General features: G+C 44.3%; 1 protein-coding gene across 1 annotated transcript; it reads left to right on the top strand.

The window, feature by feature from the left end:
• Nucleotides 1-2,981: 2,981 nt before the first annotated feature.
• LOC119341657 (protein DETOXIFICATION 52-like) lies at nt 2,982-4,865 on the top strand. Its single transcript, XM_037613523.1, has one exon. It carries the CDS (start codon nt 3,051-3,053, stop codon nt 4,779-4,781), a length of 1,731 nt encoding a protein of 576 aa, XP_037469420.1. The 5' UTR covers nt 2,982-3,050; the 3' UTR covers nt 4,782-4,865.
• The last annotated feature ends 17,297 nt before the right edge of the window (nt 4,866-22,162 follow it).

Here is a 22,162-nt window from a genome sequence, read left to right on the forward strand (position 1 = left end):
TAATGGAAGGAAATTGGATAGGGAGGGGGGATTGGGTGGGTCGTGGGTGCCGGAGTCCTACATTTCGGGTGTCCAGACTCCCGCAAACTTTCCCCCACTTTGTCTCCAATTTGCGGGCAAAATCGCGCCCGGACCGCCCCGCGGACTGATATAGGCTCATGTTGGATGGCTTCCGCGGTCCAGATAGTGTGGTCGGACGGATGCGGGCGGTTTTGGTCTGCCTTGGAGATGCCCTAAGTCGTTCGATCACTCTCATCTACGCACAAGATTTACTCGACCATCCCAGTAGTAAGTTGACCGCTGAAAGCACTGTTTTCTTGGCCACTGCTCTAGGGAACAAGTTACCCATATTATCCCTAATCGGGCCATTTAGTAGAAGTCCCACGGGGTCTCTCTAATAGGCTAGGTCTCCAGACCTATCATCGAGCTACTCCCCTCCTCCTCACTGTTGTGCCGACGCCGCCTTCCGTATAGGCGGCAAGCTTCTAATTCTTCTCTGGTGCCGCCGTCGTCTTTTTGCGTGGCAGCGAGCATCTACTTCTTGTTTGCCTCGGCGTCGATGCCCTGTACTCACCCTATACTCTTCCTCCGCAGGCCCCTATGGCGGGTCACTTCTTTCCCATGCCACGACCAGTAGAGTTGTTCCATGGTGGCTGCAGGCCAGAGCACACATGACCAGTAACCAATAAGCAGTTGGAGGATTAAGGCGACATGTGTAAGTGGGTGCCATTATGCCACCATCTCAAGTGTTACCTTGGCGGTAGTAGCTCTAGGATAAAAAGTACAACGGCCTCTTAGGGATAAGAGGAACGCAACTGCTCAATGGTCTTCACGGCGCAAACTATTCAAAGGCCAGGTGACAAACCAAATACTCATGACTGATACATGGTTTTATCCCATGGTGTATGTTCATTGGTCATAGGAATATCTATCTTTTCACAGAAACAAATCCCTTAGAGAAAGCCAAATAATTAACTATCATATGTTTTCTGTTAGAGATTGTAACCAACCCAATAGACGAAATCCAATCCTAAACTCTTGTAGACCATTCATAGGCCGGTGAAGTATGGTTGTTCAGCATGCCCCTCCATAGACGAATGGCACATATCCGGCTATCTCATGTGAGGTGCCTCCGAAGATGTAGTGGTCACCCTTACTTCTGATTGGTCCACTTGATGTAGTTGCCATAGCTTCCTCCTGTCGATGCGTGGGACACTCTTCTACTTGTACGTAGAGGTCTTCTTGTTGAGCTTCATGGTTGTGAGGGCGTCGAGGTTGTTGTGCACTTGAAGAAGATGGTAGCTCAGAAGCATGCCACTTGAGCGTCATCGCGAAGATGATCTTGAATACTTGCGATTGGGAAGCACCACCACCAGTTTGTCCATCTTAGCATCGATGTCGTCCATCTTGTCATTGAAATATTCCTACTTGGCATCGAAGTAGTCCTCGTAGGCGTAGACCGAGAGTAATGTGGCTTTCTATCCATAGTGACACTTGAGAAAGGGGTTGAGTAGAGAAGAGAAAGACCGATACCAAGGTTACCACTTTTCGATGTTCGTGAAGGATCAAGTGATCTGATGATTGACAATGAGAAGTAAGTGCAATTAGTAATGAACCTTGCCCAATCTTACACTGACAGAAAAAGGCTCGTAGTGGAGCTCGGTAGGTAATTAGTGGCACGATTCAAGCAATATGAAGTTCAACTCATGTAAAAACTGGAAGCAAACCACAACGAACTCAAAATCTATGCAAGTGTTCACAAAAGTATGGATATAGAAACAAAAAGGAAAACTTACACGCAAAGATCGGGCTTGTGTAACCAAGAAAATAAGCGTACAAATTTGTCGTGATGATGACTAAACTCGTGTTGCAAAAATGGAAGGAGAACTCTATTGCCATGGCGGGGTTTGGTAGATTTAGCAGGTCATGTGCACTTGTGTGGATGGCATCTAGGTCGGGTTGTGTTGTTGTGGCGTGAGTTGTAATATATGTTTGACCTCGTTTGATCATGATCTTGTCTCGAGTGTTCGGTTGTTCGGCCTAGTCTTAAATTCATACGGTTGTAGTTTTATCCGGTCCACCAATAAATCAACGCGAAAGATTTGCATTTTCTAGAGAGAAAAAAAATGTGGATTTGCTATCTCTCAGGTACCTGAATTTTTTTCTTGCGTCAGTCACCTTCTTCATTCCTTCTCGCATGCCTGACCTCGTGAGAGAAGACAGCCCCACTATCTATCTTGGGAGGGGGGGGGGGGCATTGCCCTACTATCTATCTTAGGGGAAGCCATTGCCCCATTATCTATCTTTCAAGGTGGGGAGTAGGGGACCATCGGAGTTCTTCATTGTTGCGGTGGGGCCTAGAGGGATGCTCGGGTGGCGGCCAGCAACGGTAGTGGAGGGAGTTTGAGGGGAGGGGACGGCGGGGCGGTGAGGCGGTGCGCGGTAGCACCCGCTGGCGGCGGGTGGTAGAGGCGGCGATTAGGCGGGACATGCTGGGGGAGTCGTGAGGAAGAAGATCAATAGTGGTGATCTGTTTGAGTTGTTTGATGACGGTTCATGAGAAAAGTGACCGATGGCTGAAACGTTTTCTGGTACCTGATGTATATAGAGGGTCCAAAAAAACGCCTTCACAAGATCTCCGGTCCATCAAATGAACGATCGAGAATTTCCGCCTCAACAAACCTTATCTAAGACTATACATACATCTTCAAAAAGTTTTTGGCGGGACCGTCCAACCAGGTACAGATCGAACATTTTCACCAATCTCCGGGGCAAAGCACAAACCATTTCCTACCATAGAGATTGGAGAGTAAAAAAGGAAAATAAAACTTGATCCAGATTCGAGTAGTACTTTCATGATCTATGCGCAAACCCGTCGTCATCCTTATAAAACCCCATGCACTCGCTCTGGCTCCGGCACTCTGCACCCCTGCACAGGGTGTCCCCGACCAAGTACACCACCAAGCTTTAAACTCTGCTCTGCTACTAGTCTCGCCCACTCTTCTTCTCGATCTCTAAGCTGCAGCCCACAGCACGCAAACAGCGGACCGATGTGCACCACCACCCCTGCGCCGTCGGCGCCAGCCGTGGCAGTCTCCGGCGGCAAGGGCCTCCATCACGTCTATGTGACGCTAGCCCAGAGCGCAGACATTCACGGGCACGGGGGCGAGGCGTCCGGCGCTCATTGTCACCCCCAGCTCAAGTGCCACGGGGTTGACGGCCACGCCGTGCTCCTGACGGTGACTGGTGGCGAGACTTTCCAGGAGGCGGCGGCACTGTGCCGGCTGGCGTGCCCGATCGCGCTGACAGCGCTGCTGCTCTACTCTCGCACCGCGCTGTCCATGCTCTTCCTCGGCTCCCTCGGCGACCTCCAGCTAGCGGCGGGTTCGCTCGCCGTCGCCTTCGCCAACATCACCGGCTACTCAGTGCTCTCCGGGCTCTCCCTCGGAATGGACCCGCTTTGCTCTCAGGCGTTTGGCGCCAACCAGCCGACGCTCCTGGGCCTCACCCTCTACCGCTCTGTTCTCTTCTTGCTCTGCTGCTCGCTGCCGCTCTCTGCGCTGTGGCTCAACATGTCAAAGATCCTCCTCTTCCTCGGCCAGGACCGCGAGATCACGGAGCTCGCGCAGCAGTACCTCCTATTCTCCCTCCCCGACCTCTTCACCTTCTCCCTGATCCACCCACTACGCGTCTACCTCCGGTCGCAAGGTGTCACGCAGCCGCTCACCACCGCCGCGGGCGCAGCCGTGCTGTTCCACGTGCTGGCCAACTACGTGCTGGTGGGGCGACTCGGGCTCGGCGCCGAGGGGGTTGCCGCCGCGGCCTCGGCTTCCAACTTCGTGCTACTCGGCGTGTTGCTGGCGTACGTCAGCCGGCGCGACACGGCGTTGCGGGAGGCATGGGGTCCCACGGCGGAGTGGCTCGCCGGATGGGGCCCGCTTGCGCGGCTGGCCGCTCCTAGCTGCGCGTCGGTGTGCCTGGAGTGGTGGTGGTACGAGGTGATGATCTTGCTGTGCGGGCTACTGCCGGAGCCAAAGCCGGCGGTGGCGTCCATGGGCGTGCTTATGCAGACGACGGCGCTTGTGTATGTCTTCCCGTCGTCCCTGGGTCTCGACGTGTCGACGCGGGTGGGAAACGAGCTGGGCGCGAATCGCCCAGGCCGCGCGCGCTCTTCCGCTCGGGTGGCCATGGTCGGCGCCGCCGTAATGGGACTCTTGGCCATGTCGTTCGCAGCGGGTACGCGCCACGCATGGGGTCGACTCTTCACCGCCGACGCCGACATCCTCCGCCTAACTGCAGCCGCGCTGCCGGTCGTAGGGCTGTGCGAGCTCGGAAATTGCCCACAGACCGTCGGCTGCGGCGTGCTCCGCGGCAGCGCCCGGCCGTCGCGAGCCGCGCACGTCAACCTCGGCGCTTTCTATCTTGTGGGCATGCCCGTCGCCGTCGTGCTTGCGTTCTGGTTCGGCGTGGGCTTCGTTGGGCTCTGGGTGGGGCTCCTCGCCGCCCAGGTGTGCTGCGCCGGGCTCATGCTGTGCGCCGTGGGATCCACCGACTGGGAGGCGCAGGCTCGGCGGGCTCAGGTGCTGACATCGTCGTCCTCTCCAGACGTGGAGATGTCCGACGCTGGGAAGGGCGGGGGCCACGCGTCGGCGGCGGCGGCCGCGGCAGGGGGAGCCGGGCCCGAGAAAGGGGAGCACGATGAGGACAGGGCGGACAGGAGGCGCTACGAGCCATTGATCTCGAATGAGAGGGCCGAGCCCGGGTCAGTGCAGGTGCTTTGAGATTGGCGGAAAGCACGATGCCATTGTATAATTTCTTTCTTATTCTTACTTCTGATTAATTGGACTGCTATTGCTATAATAATACCAAGTACTGTGCTAATGTGTTCATTTCTTTTTAAGTGCTCTCCGGTTCTTATCACTTGGCTTTGTGTATTATTGGTGGTACCTATAGCGTTAAGGACTGAATCTCATATGTTATCAACCAAATGCAGTCTTTTTATCAACCACGCTGTCATGCCTCGTCAGCTTCGCCGACGTATATAAACGAGATTTGCACCGTATTTGTACGTTCAAGCCAAGTTTTTGCACTAGTTTAATGTATGCCGCAAGTTGTAGTACTAAAGTGACCGTTTACGCCAAGTTCTAGCACCATCGGTGTAATTGACTCTCTAATTAGCTAAGCTCTTGTTTTGGGTTGGTCGTCTTTCACGACTTCTACATTCTTTATGAAATATGATGGCTCACTATTGACTAGTGAGCCAATTATTACTATTTATTTTGACTAATGAACCCATAGCTGGCTTCTTCATCTTTGGCCCTGTTCGGTACGGCTTTAAATACCTATCTTCATCGAATGTAATTCTAGATTTCGAAGTGTTCAACTAGTGGTTGGCTCTAAAATAAGTCTATCAGACACGTAAAATACACACCGCATTACTATAAAAAAATTGTACAACATGTTTGGTTCAGAGCTAAGCATTGCGAGCCTACTTAGATAGCTAATATCAAATCAAACTGGATTGGATGTCACATGCACCTAGATAACCACTTAAATCGGTAAATAGCGAAGAAAATCAAACATTTTTGAAATTGTTTTGGTGAGTGTTCTACTCATGTCTGAAGTTTCGTGGAGAAATGACCTTAGTGGTATTCTATGAAAAAAAGAAAAAATAGGTGCTCTGAAAAGTATTTCTTTTTGAAGGTCTGGTTTTGATTTTTTACCCAGACCACTGGGGATAAAATTTCTCCTTGAGACTTCACATGTGTGTAAAACATGGCTATGATTGTAAAAAAGATCAGAAGTGTTTGATATTTTCTACTATGTTTTAGATCTTCATATTCATTTGGGTGCATGTAGACCCATGTTAGCCGATTCATTTTTGCAAATGAAAACAATAAAAGTATAGTATCCCCAAGTCCTTACTACATACATACTTTTCCGAAAACCAATTTAGATTCGTAATAATACTCCCTCCGTCCGAAAATACTTGTCGTAAAAGTGGATATAAATGGATGTATCTAAAACGAAAATACATCTTGATACATTCATTCCTCGGACAAGTATTTCCGGACAGAGGGAGTATGATTTACCAGATTTCTTGTTGATGCTTTGCTAATATGTATGGTCAAAGGTGATCCACGGACTTGGTTGTAATATTTGATATTTCTGATATTTTGTGTACTGTCATAAGATTATGGATTGGTCGAAAGTTTCTGGAAAGAAAATGAATTTAAATCCTGAAGAAGTGAAGGGCGACGGCACACTAAGATGGTAGGAATTTCATGGCAGGTAAAATCCAAAACCACATATGAGTGGAGGTCTACATTGAGTGCTATATCTTGGCTCCTTTCACACTAGACTAGATGCTGGATGGGGGGAGCCTTGCCTCCAAGCTAGGAAGCAAGCCGGGCCTGAGGGAAATGATTGTAGAAATAGATGCGCCGCTTGACAAGGTCATGCAGTACTAAAAAGCATATTCTTTTCCTGACTAGTTTTACTTTATGCATTGTTTGCAATTCATTTCCCTGCATGAGCTAGTAAATATTTAATGAAAAACGATTAAAAATAGTCTGCTGAAGTCTTGGCTTCATTAGCCGCACCCGGCACAGTACGATCGCACACGAATTGTGTGATGCGGAGCATCTAGCCGTCACCACGTGAAGTTGTGCTACCTACAGCGACTTTGAAGCTGAGTGCTCCTTTTACTTCTATACTACCGCATATGCCCGTGTGTCACAATGGGGAAGTTAATTGATGTATTCATCGAAATAACCATTAGCACGGCCCAATAACATCCGAATGGTGCCACCCGGTCACGACAGAGAGATACACACTTAGGTCTAGCAAAAATTCATATAAGTAGTACATTAAGAAGCAAGCTACACATACAATACTTTTGATATAGTTTTTGTACGACGATTCTGATATTAAACAACCTAATTTTCAAATCTTCCATACCAAGGCATTAGTTTTAAGTTAAAGCAATGTTTGAAATTTGCACCAAGTCGTGAAAAAAAATATGAATTAAAGGATTCTGTTGAATGCGTTTTAGGCCATCTTTTCATGCACTTGAAGATCAATAAAAAAAGGTATGCATCTGAGCGAAATGGCCATAGTCCGTTGCATGCAATTCGACGTTTACATAGCGCCTCTCAACCTCCTGATTGCGTCATTTTTGTTGCACATCACGGTCGCGTACCGAGCCTTCATTTTTTGTAGATTAATACATAGCCAAGCTTTGGTTACAATCTTTTAAACGGTGGTCTAGGTCTGGGTTCGAGACCACAAGAATCAATTTTTTTTCCTGTGACAAAATTCTTTATTGCACAATGACCATGGGCCGGCCCCTGCAGGAAAATATGCACTGGGGCAGAGGGCCGGGCCCATTGCCCATGTGCGAGACGTGCGTTCGATGAGCCAAAAAAAAGCGAAGCCCAATGATGGACGATTTTTTTCTTTTTTCTTTTTGTTCTTTACCTATATAGAAAAGAAAAGTACTACTCCCTCTGTCCCAAAATATAAGAGCGTTTTTAACACCACACTAGTGTCAATTTTTTTTATATTATAGGACGGAGAGAGTAATTAAGGGTGCAACATAAACATAATTTAAAAAATGATTAACATGCAAGCTAATATCATATTTAGAATCTACACCTTTTTCTGAGCGATTTTTTAGGGGTAAAACCGCACTTTAAACATGGCGCCCGTGCTGTAAAGAAAGGGAAGATCTGGCTATATTATGATCATCGCCGTTGCACGAGCGACACTTGAAGGTAAATATACAATTGAAAAAAAATTGTTCCAGTATCTATAATTTTTAATTGTTCCATGCTATTATATTATCTGTTTTGGATGTTTTATATGCATTAATATGCTATTTTATATTATTTTTGGGACTAACATATTAACCTAGAGCCCAGTGTCAGTTTCTTTTTTCCCCTTGTTTTTGAGTTTCACAGAAAAGAAATATCAAACGGAGTCCAAACGGAATGAAACATTCACGATGATTTTTTTGGACCAGAAGACAACTAGGAGACTTGAAGATGAAGTCGGAGGAGCCATGATGCGGCCATAAGGACGGAGGGCGCGCCTAAGGGGTAGGGTGCGCCCCCCACCCTTGTGGGCCCCTCCTGCACCTCCTAACCTAATTCTTTCGCCTATATATTCCTATATATCCCCAAACCAACTGGGGCATCCACGAAAACACTTTTCCGCCGCCGCAACCTTCTGTACCCGTGAGGTCCCATCTAGGGGCCTTTTTCGGCGTCCTGCCTGAGGGAGATTCGACCACGGAGGGCTTCTACATCAAATCTATTGCCCTTTCGATGAAGCATGAGTAGTTTATCACAGATCTACGGGTCCATAGCTAGTAGCTAGATGGCTTCTTCTCTCTCTTTGATTCTCAATACCAAGTTCTCCTCGATTGTCTTGGAGATCTATTCGATGTAATACTTTTTTCCAGTATGTTTGCCGAGATCCGATGAATTGTGGATTTATGATTATCTTATCTATTAATATTATTGGAATCCTTTCTAAACTCTTATATGCATGATTTGATATGTTTGTAATTCTCTTCGGACTATCGGTTTGGTTTGGCCAACTAGATTGGTTTTTCTTGCAATGGGAGAAGTGCTTAGTTTTGGGTTCAATCTTGCAGTGTCCTTTTCAGTGACAGTAGGGGCAGCAAGGCACGTATTGTATTGTTGCCATCGAGGATAAAAAGATGGGGTTTTCATCATATTGCTTGAGTTAATTCCTCTACATTATGTCATCTTACTTAACGCGTTACTCCGTTCTTTATGAACTTAATACTCTAGATGCATGCTGGATAGCGGTCGATGTGTGGAGTAATAGTAGTAGATGCAGAATCGTGTCGGTCTGCTTGACACGGATGTGATGCCTATATTCATGATAATTGCCTTAGATATCGTCATAACTTTGTGCTTTTCTATTGCTCGGAAGTAATTTGTTCACCCACCATATTATTTCCTATCCTGAGAGAAGCCTCTAGTGTAACATATGGCCCTCGGGTCTATTTTCCATCATACAAGTTTCCGATCTACAATATTAGTTTCCGATCTACTATTCTTGCATTCTTTTACTTTCCGATCTATAAACCAAAAATATCAAAAATATTAACTTTATCGTTTATCTATCTCTATCAGATCTCACTTTTGCAAGTAACCGTGAAGGGATTGACAACCCCTTTATCGCATTGGATGCAAGTATGTTTGATTGTTTGTGCAGGTATTCGGTGATTTGTGCGTTATCTTCTACTGGATTGATACTTTGGTTCTCAAACTAAGGGAAATACTTATCTCTACTTTGCTGCATCACCCTTTCCTCTTCAAGGGAAAAATAAACGCAAGCTCAAGAAGTAGCAATCTCAGAAAAAAAATCGCGTCGTGCGTTCCTCTGTGCCTATTGTTGATGTCATTGATCCCCTGTTTTGAGTCTGAAGGTATGATGAAATCATGAATATGCAAATCTTAAGCCAACGATAGTGCTTCCCGGCACGCAATTGCTTCCGGCGTCGCCACATCATAAACTCCTGAAATTACCAAAGCTGAGCTGCCCAGGTAGTTACCATTATAATCCCTACATATTGCCACCACCGCTCCTCCCCTAGTGTGCCGTGCGACTCCGACATCAACATGAATCTTGGCGAATCCTGCTGGTGGGGCCCTAGGCCGAACAATGGCTACAACAATTATATTTGCTTCTCCTCCCGTGTTACCCTTTGGCTTGTTGTCTCCAACAATCTCTCGCTCTCCTATGAATCTCTCAACAAAGCCGTGAGTGGCATGTGGGCTTTGGAAAATTCCTTCATGAATTGCTTGCCGTTGTGCCCACCATACTGCCCATAGAGTCACCGAAAGTTTTACAAAAGCAGCATGCGATAACACGTCCATCAACGTTAAGAGCCAGTGTTTGGCACTCGGCTCCATTGAAACGCGTAGTTGTTCGGTTAGTTCAGCGTCAGCTAGGGCCCAAACGCATCTGATTGTAGTGCATTCCAATAGCGAGTGCCGCCAAGAGTACGGCACACCACACAAACCACACGAACTTGTCGTTGACATGTTTCTATGTGATTTGACATCCTTGGTGGGCAGAGATCGCCTCGTGAGTCTCCACAAAAACATCTATACTTCGCCTGGCACTTTAATCTTCCATAATGACTTCCATGTGTTACCCTCTAAGACCATACTCGAAGAGCCAACTGTTTCCTCGAGCCACGCCTCCCTTCTCCTTCTAGTTGAAACCAACATAGCATATGCAGACCGGACCAAGAATATTCCAGTATTTTCATAGTGCCAGGACAAAAAATCAGCAATGTTCCTTGTACACAAAGATATGCTCAATATAACCGGTACATCCATTGGCAAAAAAACTTGTGCTATCCTCTCCGTGTCCCATGTGGCGGAGGTGGTATCAATTAGCTCTGAAACTTGAACAGGCGGGTTTGCGGCCCTACTCTCGTAAGAGCACATCATTTCTGTGTGAGGCAACCAATTCTCGTTCCAGATATTAGTGGATTCAGTGGTACCAATCCGTTTGATCAGCCCCCGCTTCAAGACATCTTTCCCATCTATCATAGCCCTCCAAATTTGGCTCGAATGATTTCCCAAGGCAGCATCCAGAAAGGAGGATGCTGGTAAGTAGATGCTTTTCAAGATACGGGCACTAAGAGAATCAGGATTTCGCAGTATCCACCACGCTTGCTTTGCTAGCATGGCCATGTTAAAAAGCTCAAAATCTTTGAAACCCAAGCGACCCATGTTTTTGGGTTGTGTCATTACCTTCCAGGACACCAAGTTGTACTTACACTAACCATTCTTTCTTCCCCACCAAAATTTCCTAATCAACGTGTTCAAGTGTTAACACAAGCCTCTTGGGAGTTTAAAACATGACATTGAATAGACTGGAACTGCTTGGGCCACCACTTTCACCAAGACTTCCTTACCTGCCATGGACAAGGTTTTCTCAATCCATACTTAGACTTTATTCCATAATCGATCTTTCAAATATTTGAATGCTTCATTCTTTAATGTACCAATATCACTTGGCATCCCAAGATACTTTTCATTCAGAGATTCATTGGGCACCTGGAGTATACCTTTAATTTGTTGGTGTGCATTATCAGAAACTCCCTTGTTGAAATCAAGGATTTGTCATAATTGTGCGCTACCCCGACAAATGACAATAAACATCCAAGTCTTGGTGCACCTCTGTAGCACCCATACTATTTACCCTAAAAAACAGTAGGCTGTCATCTGCAAAAAGTAGATGTTTTACTGGTGGCGTCGTAGGTGCCACACTCAGACCATGAAGATTTGATGACTCACTCTTCGATTTTAATAGGCATGAAAGGTCCTCTCCTGCTATCAGGAACAAGTATGGGGATATAGGGTCCCCTTGCCTTATACCTCGTGTAGGCAAAAACTGCTCGAATTTATTCCCATTCATCAATACTGAAAATTTAACCTAGCTTACCATGTCCATAACAATATTTACCCACCATTCTATGAAACCAAGCTTTAACATGATTTCCCTCAGATATGCCCATTCAACTCTATTATAGGCCTCCATCATGTCCAGCTTAAGGGCACAATGTTGATTCTTTTTTGCTCTATTCGTCTTCATAAAATGAAGACATTCATATGCAGAAATGATACTATCAGTTATGAGCCTTCCTGGGACAAAGGTTGATTGTTCCTCCGATATTATCTCTGACTGTACTTGCTTCAAACGATTAGATTTCACCTTTGAAGCAATCTTGTAGAGAACATTACATAGGCTAATCGGTCGAAATTGTGAGAGCAGGGTCGGATTTTTTACCTTTGGTATTAGTACCAAAATCGTCTCGTTAATACATGCTGCTGACTCCGTGCCTTCAATAATACTGATCACTGCCTTCGTAACCTCCTCCCCACAGATGTCCCAATGGCGCTAGAAGAAATGGGCGGGAAAACCGTCAGGCCCAGCAGCCTTTATCGGAAACATCTGAAATAGTCCCCGTTTAACCTTTTCCTTCTCATATGGTGCATTAAGCATGGTGTTCATCTGTTGCGTCACCTTAACTGGCACAGTTCGGAGAACCTCTTCCATGTTGTGAACCCCCTCCGATGTGTATACATTTTTATAGAAATCCGTGGTCATAGTTTCCATCTCTACCTTGTCCTCCGTCATACTTCCATCAGGCCTGGCCAAATCCATAATTAGGTTCTTCCTTCGACGTCTGATGGCGCGTAGGTGGAAGAAATACATGTTTTTATCACCATGTACTAGCCATTCCAGCCTCGCGCGTTGTCTCCATGGTATCTCTTCTCGGTGATACAACTCAACCAAGTGATCTGTTATTTTAAGTTCAGTGTGTGACGGAGCCATTCTGGCCGGCTGAGATCGATGCATCTCCAGCTGCCCCTTTAAGTATTTTATTTCCTGGCGAACGCTGCCAAACTTCTCACGGTCCCATGTAGACAGATCAGCTGCTAGACCTGCCAATTTGCCACTCAACACATGCACTAAATCTACCATGGTTTCTTTGCATCCATCGCTCATGCACTCAAACAACTGTGGGTCCAGCTCCCATATGAGCTCATATTTGCTAAATTTGGAATTAGCGTTTAAAAGATATAAATATTTAAAAGGTACTTGAATGTGCCATTTTTTTTAAAAAGAATTTGGGCCGAAATTGAACTATGCAGCCCATCTGCTCAGTAAAATTTGGCAAAAGACAGCTCCCAATAGAAATTCGGAGAGAAAAGGTAGAAAAAAGGGAAATAGCCTTGCTCGAATAGAGGTCTCCGGGGTGGGACAATGACGCCCTAGCCAATCAGCTACCTTGCCTTTGTGACAATGTGAGGGCATACCAATAATGAACCAAAAGCAACCAGTGGCCACTTAATAAAGAAAGGATCATTTTTGCCACTTACGGGTTGGATTGGTGGGTAATTCTTACTAACTTTGAGGGTAATCTTATGACACACGGCTGGAAGCAATAGTCTCTTTATTATTAGGTAGAGATATAAGTAGTTCACTAGTAGTGCTTAGCACGTACCTACACATGCACGTGATGCTTCAATGTTGCAGATAATCTCAGCACAAGCACTAAACAGGATTAAAGAACATATCCTTGATTGTATGTGTTTGTTGAATTCGGTACTAGCAAGCTTATGGATTCCTGAATTGCTTGGACATAGCAATGCTTAGAGTAGCATCCTTAATGCCCCTGCCATCGCTGCCACCGTGGTGGTCAAAGCATATGTACTATCGTAGCATCATTGAAGCAGCTGGCCCGCCGTTGTAGCATCGTCGAAATAGCCGTGTCGTCGTAGCACTACCATGGCAGGAAAGAACACTTTCGCAGCATCATTGAAGCAGTCAAGCCTTTGTTGGAGCATCCTCGTGATCACCCAAGCACATCTTCGCAACATCACCACGACCGTTTGAAGAACGTCGCCATCGCGGTTCGTCGCAACATCTTCACGGTCGTTGAAGCACGTTGTCACAACATCATCGAAGTAGCAGGGTTATCATCGTAGCATCACCGCGATTGTCGAAGCACCCGCAGCAACCGTCGCAACATCATTGAAACAAATATGTGGCCATCGTGGCATCACACAACCGTCAAAGCATATAGCGGGCGTTAAAGCATGTCATTGCAACATTGTCGAAGCAGCCGGGTTACCGTTGTGGCATCGCCGCGCCATCGCCACGACCATCAAAGCATGTCATTGCAACATCATTGATGCGTCTGTTCCTCCCTCGCAACACGCCTCGTAGCACCGCTGCCGCCGTCGAACTTTGAGATGTGGCACCTACTAATTTGGAACATGAAAGTCCCAACACAGAGCGAGGGTTCACGATGCATAGTATGCCCCCCACTTCGAGCCAGTGAGAGTGATTCATGCATGTGTATGCATGCCCTCAAACTTTGGTCCGGAATCTCACCATGACCTACTATAAAAAAAACCAAGAAGAATCCACCGTGGTAACCTCTCTTATTATCGGTCCAAGTGATGGACGTTGACCCATGCCCATGAATGGGCTTACCGCCGATAACCATGTAAGGGAGAGTGTCCAAAGACAACCACCTCATGCATGTGTCCTATGTATGGAGGTGTTGTGTGATGTTTGAATACCTAGTGTACAACGTTGGTGTGACACTTGCCTCGGAAACCGTACAGTCCCACACGGAGCGAGGTTCATGACACATCGTGTGTTGGTCCCCTCTCCCTCCCCCACTTCGATCTGATGGGATGGATTCATGCATACACAAGCACTCAAACTATTCTATGTAATCTCAGCATGACCTACCGTAAGACAAACCGAAAATTAATCCTCTTAGGTCAAATTAACTCTCTTGCTGTCGGTCAAAGTGATGGACCAAGAGGGCCCATAGATGGAAGCGTCACCAACAACCGTGTCAGTGAGTACTAGAGGAGAACCACTGCTTGAATTTTGGCCAAACATATGTATGGAGGCGTTGTGTGATGTTTGAATACCCAATGCACAACTTTGATGTGGCACCCGCCATGGAAATAGTAAAGTTTCCACACGGAGCGAGATTCACGACACTTAGCATATGATGGTCCCCTCCCATCACTTTGATGTATACTATATACTCCTACCATAACACAAAACAAAAAGAATCCTCCTTGGTCAAATTAAACTCTCTCAATGTTGGTCAAAGTGGTGGACCTTGCAGGCCCACAGATGGAAGCGTCGCCGCTAACCGCGCGAGTGAGTGTCCTAGGACAACCACCGCCTGCATGCGTCCTAAAGAGGTGTTGTGTGATGTTTGAATATGCAATGCACAACTTTCCTGTGGCACCTGCTTCACAAATCGGAAACGCCCCACACGGAGGGTCATGACGCGTAGGCCCCCCACTTCAAGCCGGAGGGAGGGATTCATGTGTATGCACGCACTCGAACTTTGGTCTGGAATCTCACCATGATCTACATCGTAACACATGCAAATATGAATCCATCATCGGTCAAATGCCTCTCATTGTTGGTCAAAGTGATAACCTGCGCATGCTAACGGATGGGCGCATCACTGATTACTGCCCGAGGGAGTGTCCGAGGACCACCACTGCATTCATGTGGCCCAAACATATGTATGAAAGGGTTGTGTAATGTTTTAAATACACAATTCATGACTTTGATGTGGCACCCGCCTCACGAACCGGAGAATCTCACTGATACGTCTCCAACGTATCTACTTTTCCAAACACTTTTGCCCTTGTTTTGGACTCTAACTTGCATGATTAGAATGAAACTAACCCGGACTGACGATGTTTTCAGCAGAACTACCATGATGTTGTTTTATGTGTAGAAAAGAAAAGTTCTCGGAATGTCCTGGAAATCCACGGAGGCACTTTTTGGAATTAATAAGAATTTTTGGCAAAAGAATTAATGCCAGGGGGCCCCCAACCTGTCCATGAGATAGGGGGGCGCGCCCCCCTAGGGCACGGCCTCCTATCTCGTGGCCCCCTGGACCTCCATGGACGTCAACTCCAACTCCATATATTCCGTCTCGAGGAGAAAAAAATTCAGAGAGAAAGTTTCATCGCGTTTTACGACACGGAGCCGCCGCCAAGCCCTAATCTCTATTGGGAGGGCTGATCTGGAGTCTGTTCGGGGCTCCGAAGAGGGGGATCCGTCACCGTCGTCATCATCAACCATCCTCCATCACCAATTTCATGATGCTCACCGCCATGCGTGAGTAATTCCATCGTAGGCTTGCTGGACGGTGATGGGTTGGATGAGATTTACCATGTAATCAAGTTAGTTTTGTTAGGGTTTGATCCCTAGTATCCACTATGTTCTGAGATTGATGTTGCTATGACTTTGCTATGCTTAATGCTTGTCACTAGGGCCCGAGTGCCATGATTTCAGATCTGAACCTATTATGTTTTCATGAATATATGTGTGTTCTTGATCCTATCTTGCAAGTCTATAGTCATCTATTTTGTGTTATGATCCGACAACCCGGAAGTGACAATAATCGGGATACTTCTCGGTGATGACCGTAGTTTGAGGAGTTCATGTATTCACTATGTGTTAATTCTTTGGTCCGGTTCTCTATTAAAAGGAGGCCTTAATATCCCTTAGTTTCCGCTAGGACCCCGCTGCCACGGGAGGGTAGGGCAAAAGACGTCATACAAGTTCTTTTCCATAAGCATGTATGACTATTTACAGAATACATGCCTACATTACATTGATGAATTGGAGCTAGTTCTGTATCACCCTATGTTATAGCTATTACATGAGGAATCGCATCCGGCATAATTATCCATCACTGATCCATTGGCTATGAGCTTTTCATATATTGTTCTCCGCTTGTTTACTTTTCCGTTGCTACTGTTACAACTGCTACAAAAACCCAAAAAACATTTATCTTTACTTTTGCTACTGTTACCATTATTATCATACTACTTTGCTACTGAATACCTTGCTGCAGATACTAAGTTATCCAGGTGTGGTTGAATTGACAACTCAACTGATAATACTCAAGAATATTCTTTGGCTCCCCTTGTGTCGAATCAATAAATTTGGGTTGTACTTCACCCTCAAAAGTTGTTGTGACCCCCTAAACTTGTGGGTTATCAAGACTAATTTCTGACGCCGTTGCCGGGGAGCATAGCTCTATTCTTTGAGTCACTTGGGATTTATATCTGTTGATCACTATGAAGAACTTGAAAGACGCTAAGACCAAGATTTTTCCCTCAACTACGAGGGGAGGTAAGGAAATGCCATCTAGCTCTGCACTAGATTCTCCTTCCGTTATTAGTAGGCTTGCGACACCTAAACCTGCTACTGCTATGAATTCTGATATGTCGCATGTTATTGATGATGCCACTTCTGCTATGCATGATGAAACTACTTCTGTGCGTGATACTACTTTGCCATTAGGTGAATTTCTAGATGAACAACTTGCTAGAGTTAGGGGGAATGAAAATATTGAAGAACCTATTATTTATGATAGTGATGATGAACATTCCCCCAATGATTATGTATTACCTGTTGTACCTAAGGGCTATGTTATGAATGAAGCAGCTTCTATGGAAATTCTTGCTTGCAATGATAGAAATGATCTTAAGAAATTATTAGCTAAATGGAAGCAACAGTCTCTTAATGCTAGAATGAAACCCGATCCTGCTTTTGCTACTTCACCTATCTATGTTACTGATAAGGATTATGAATTCTCTGTTGATCCTGATATTATTACTTTAGTTGAATTTGATCCTTTTTATGGCCTTGAATCTGAAACTGTTGTGGCACATCTTACCAAGTTGAATGATATAGCCACCCTATTTACTCATGATGAGAAGTCTCGCTATTTATATATCCTTAAGATATTTCCGTTCTCATTAAAGGGTGATGCTAAGGCTTGGTATAATTCTCTTGCTCCTGGTTGTGTGCGTAGTCCCCAGGATATGATTTATTACTTCTCTGCTAAATATTTCCCTGCTCATAAGAAACAAGCTGCCTTGCGGGAAATATATAATTTTGTGCAAATCAAAGAAGAGAGTCTCCCACAAGCTTGGGGGAGGCTTCTCCAGTTACTTAATGCTTTGCCTGATCATCCTCTTAAGAAAAATGAAATACTTGATATCTTTTATAATGGACTAACCGATGCTTCCAAGGACTACTTGGATAGTTGTGCTGGTTGTGTTTTCAGGGAAAGAACAATCGACGAAGCTGAAATATTATTGAATAATATGTTGACTAATGAAAATAATTGGACTCTTCCTGAGCCAGTTCCTGAAGTAATTCCTGAACCAATTGAGCCAACTCCTGAGTCTGTTCCTAAACCCACTCTGAAGAAGAGAGGTGTTTTATTTCTCAGTCCTGAAGATATGCAAGAGGCAAAGAAATCAATGAAAGAAAAAGGTATTAAAGCTGAAGATGTTAATAATTTACCACCTATTGAAGAAATACATGGTCTTAATTTACTGCCTGAAGAACCACATTGTCTTGATAACCCGACACAGGTAGTAAAGGTAAATTCTCTCTATAGATATGATAAAGTTGAAATACCCTCTACAAAATTTCATAGCCCATGCTTAGATGAATTTGATGACTTTATGGCTAGACAATAAAGTTTTAATTCTTATGTTGGTAGAGAGTTAAAGGATAATGCTTTCGAGATAGGACGCGTAGGTGATAATCTGGCTGGAGTTAAAGATGAACTTCACCGTGTTAGCAAATACGCTTCTATGGTTGCTACTCAAGCTGAGTAAGTACTCAAAGCTCAAAATGATTCGCTTGATGAATTGAATAATAAAAATGACTTTGCCATTAGAGTGGCTACTAGAACTGGTAGAATGACTCAGGAACCTTTGTATCCTGAAGGCCACCCTAAGAGAATCGATCAAGATTCTTAGAGAAATAATTTAGAGGCACCTAGTTCTTCTAAGAAGAAGAAACAGAAAAATGATAGAACGTTGCATGCTTCTAGTGAACCTACTGTAGACACACCTGAGAATCCCAATGATATTTCTATTTCTGATGCTGAAACACAATCAGGTGATGAACATGAACCTAGTGATAATGTTAATGATAATGTTCATGTTGATGCTCAACCTAGAAAAAACAATGATGTAGAGATTGAACCTGCTGTTGATCTTGATAACCCACAATCAAAGAATCAACGTTATGATAAGAGAGATTTTGTTGCTAGGAAGCACGGGAAAGAAAGAGAACCATGGGTTCAGAAACCCATGCCCTTTCCTCCTAAACCATCCAAGTCAAAGGATGATGAGGATTTTGAGCGCTTTGCTGAAATGATTAGACCTATTTTCTTACGTATGCGCTTAACTGATATGCTTAAAGTAAATCCTTATGCTAAGTATATGAAGGATATCATTACAAATAAAAGAAATATACCAGAAGCTGAAATTTCCACCATGCTTGGTAATTACACTTTTAAGGGTGGAATACCAAAGAAACTTGGAGATCCGGGTGTGCCAACTATACCATGCTCCATTAAAAGAAATTATGTTAGAACTGCTTTATGTGATCTTGGAGCCCGTATTAGTGTTATGCCTCTCTCTTTATATCGTAGACTTGAATTTAATAAGTTGACACCTACTGAAATATCTTTGCAAATGGCTGATAAATCAACTGCTATACCTGTCGGTATTTGTGAGGATGTGCCTGTTGTGGTTGCAAATGTCACTATCTTAACAGACTTTGTTATTCTTGATATTCCCGAGGATGATAGTATGTCTATTATCCTTGGTAAAGACCTTTTCTTAATACTGCAGGGGCTGTTATTGATTGCAACAAAGGCAATGTCACTTTTCATGTTAATGGCAATGAGCATACGGTACACTTTCCGAGGAAACAATCTCAAGTTCATAGCATCAATTCTATTGAAAAAGTTCCAACTATCATTTTTGGAGATTTCGAATTTCCTCTCCCTACTGTCAAGAAAAAGTATGATATTCTTATTGTTGGGGATTTTCATATCCCCGTTGAGGTAACTTAGTGTTATTCGAAATTTCTTCGGTTTCGTGTTATTCGGAATGAGTTTGTTAACAAGACTTGATCAACCTTGTTAGCGGGTTCATTTTGATGATCACGAGATGGATGAAACTAGAAGGCACAACCTTCTGTACCCTCTTTTTACTTTCTGTTATTTAGAATAAATAAAGCAAAAATAGTATTATCCGTCTGTTTCCTGAATTATCCGTGCATTAAAAAAATAGTCCTAAAATAAAAGTGCTCCATATGCCCTGCAAATTTAGTATGTTTTTTTTTCTGGCATATTTGAGGATTTTAGGCACTGAAAACACTGCAGGAGGGGCAAGCACCAGGCCACGAGAGAGGAGGGCGCCCCCCTGTAGGGCACGCCCCCTGTCTCGTGGGCCCCTTGTGGCTCCCCTCCACTTATGCCAGCTCCCACACACTTCATCTTCTACCCAGAAAAATCCCCATCCAGCTCAAGCACGAGTTCTAGCTCGTTTTGCTGCGATTTTCGATCTCTTAGCTCAAAGCTCCATTCACAAAACTGCTTTGGGAGATTGTTGCTTGGTATGTGACTCCTCCATTGGTCCAATTAGTTTTTGTTCTAGTGCTTTATTCATTGCAAATTTTTGCTGCTTAGGTGACCATGCTCTTGAGCTTGCATGTTAAATTTTTGAGGTCCCAAGCAATTCCAATGCATGATATGGGCTCTAGGCACTTGTAGGAGTAGTTGCTATCAATCTTGTTTAGTCTTTTTCACTTTTATTTTGAAGTTACTAAAATTTCAGAAATTTTCAGAAAAAGAAATATGCTTAGAAGAATGTACCAAGGAGGTTCCTTGGCAAAGAAAGGTCCAAGGATTGCTATACGTGAACAAGATATTAAATTGCCAAGGGACGCAAATGTACGGGCTTGTGAGTGGCCATCCGATGATTTTATGGTTGAAGCAGGCTTCAAGGAAGAATTTGACGCGCATGTGCGTAATGCCGAGCTGGAGGACTTCTTACAAGATAAGTGTCCTCAATATTATCAGTTGACCGATTCCTTTGTGCAGAGGTTCAAATATATTTCTGCGCGTAATTCTCCTAGTGTCATGTTTGATATTTATGATACATCTTATACCATGGATTTAGAGGATTTCACAACTGCTTGCAAACTCCCATAGTGGGGTAATATTAATGATCCTCCCAAATCTGAATTTAGAGATTTTCTTGCTAATATTACTGTGGGAGAATCTAGGGACGTAGCACAAGCTACCATAGGGAGCATTCATTTTCCTGCTATACATTACTTTGCTCTCTTTATCGGTAGATGCATTAACGGTAAGGACGAGGTATGCCACATGTGTGCACCTGATCTTTGTGTACTCAAGAGTGCTGTGTCAGGTTATAAAGGTTATAACTTGGGGGCAATAGTTGAACGTAGGTTGCAGAATAATAGTAGAAGGGGAGATTTCTTTGGAGGAATTTATGCAACCCGTGTGGCTAATTTTCTTAATATAGCTCCACGAGAGGGGGATATGATTGTACCTCCTATTTATTTGGATAAAGAAGCTATGTTTGATCATCATTTTCTTGAGAGGAATGAACAATTCCTCCATTATCGCCTAATCTATAACAGACGCAACATCGTCCCTGTTACTCTTCCAGCTCCAACCTTTTTGATTATCAGGCAAAAGGAAGATATGTTGTCACCAGGGAAGAAGCAACTGAATATGAGAGGGGAATGGAGGCAGCTCGCCAACATGCTGCTGCTCAGGAGGCGGTAGCCTCTGCATCTCAGTACTACCCCAGTTTCACTTATGGATATCAGCCAGGCGGTCCTTGGTATTAAACCAACTTAGGCCAAAAGCCTAAGCTTGGGGGAGTACATATTTCTCACCGACTTTACATTCATGTTCACACACTAATCGTTGGTGCTCATACCCTTTCATTGTATTATCCATGCTAGTTTAAATTTCTTTTTCTAGTTTTCTTTTTGTGTGTTTGATAAACCTTAAGAAAAACCAAAAAAATTAGTTAGTTTAATTCCCTTGCCTGTAGTAGAATTAAAATGAAAACCCAAAAAGATTTCTAGTTCTTCTTCTTACTTGTTGGGAGCTTTCCCGTGTAAATAGTTTTATTTTCTTTTCTTTCCTTTGGGGGTCGAGAAGACCATGTTGAAAATGCTTAGTGGCTCTTATATGCATGATTGTTTATTTAATTTAGAGCCCATATTACTTGTCTTCTCTCTTGAGTTGAACGCTTGCAGATTCCAGCCTAGTCCAATGCACGTACACTCTTATTACTATACACATCGTTCGGTCGTGCGAGTGAAAGGCAATAATGACGATATATGATGGATTTATTGGGATGAGAAAAGCTGGTATGAACTCGACCTCTCTTATTTTTGTAAATACGACGAGTTCATTGTTCCTGAGTCAGCTATTATGAAGTAAACATATTTGCAATGACATTTAGAGATTATAGTTACTTGTGCCATGCTTGATTAGCTATGAGTTATAATGGTTTACCTTGCGTGCCAACATGCTATTAGAATGATTATGATGTGATATGATGGGATGGTATCTTCCTTTGAATGAATTGAGTGACTCGACTTGGCACATGTTCACGCATGTAGTTGAATCAAATCAACATAGCCTTCACGATATTTATGTTCATGGTGGATTATATCCTACTCA

This window comes from Triticum dicoccoides, chromosome 7B (genome assembly GCF_002162155.2).
Source record: "Triticum dicoccoides isolate Atlit2015 ecotype Zavitan chromosome 7B, WEW_v2.0, whole genome shotgun sequence".
NCBI classification, from domain to species: domain Eukaryota; kingdom Viridiplantae; phylum Streptophyta; class Magnoliopsida; order Poales; family Poaceae; genus Triticum; species Triticum dicoccoides.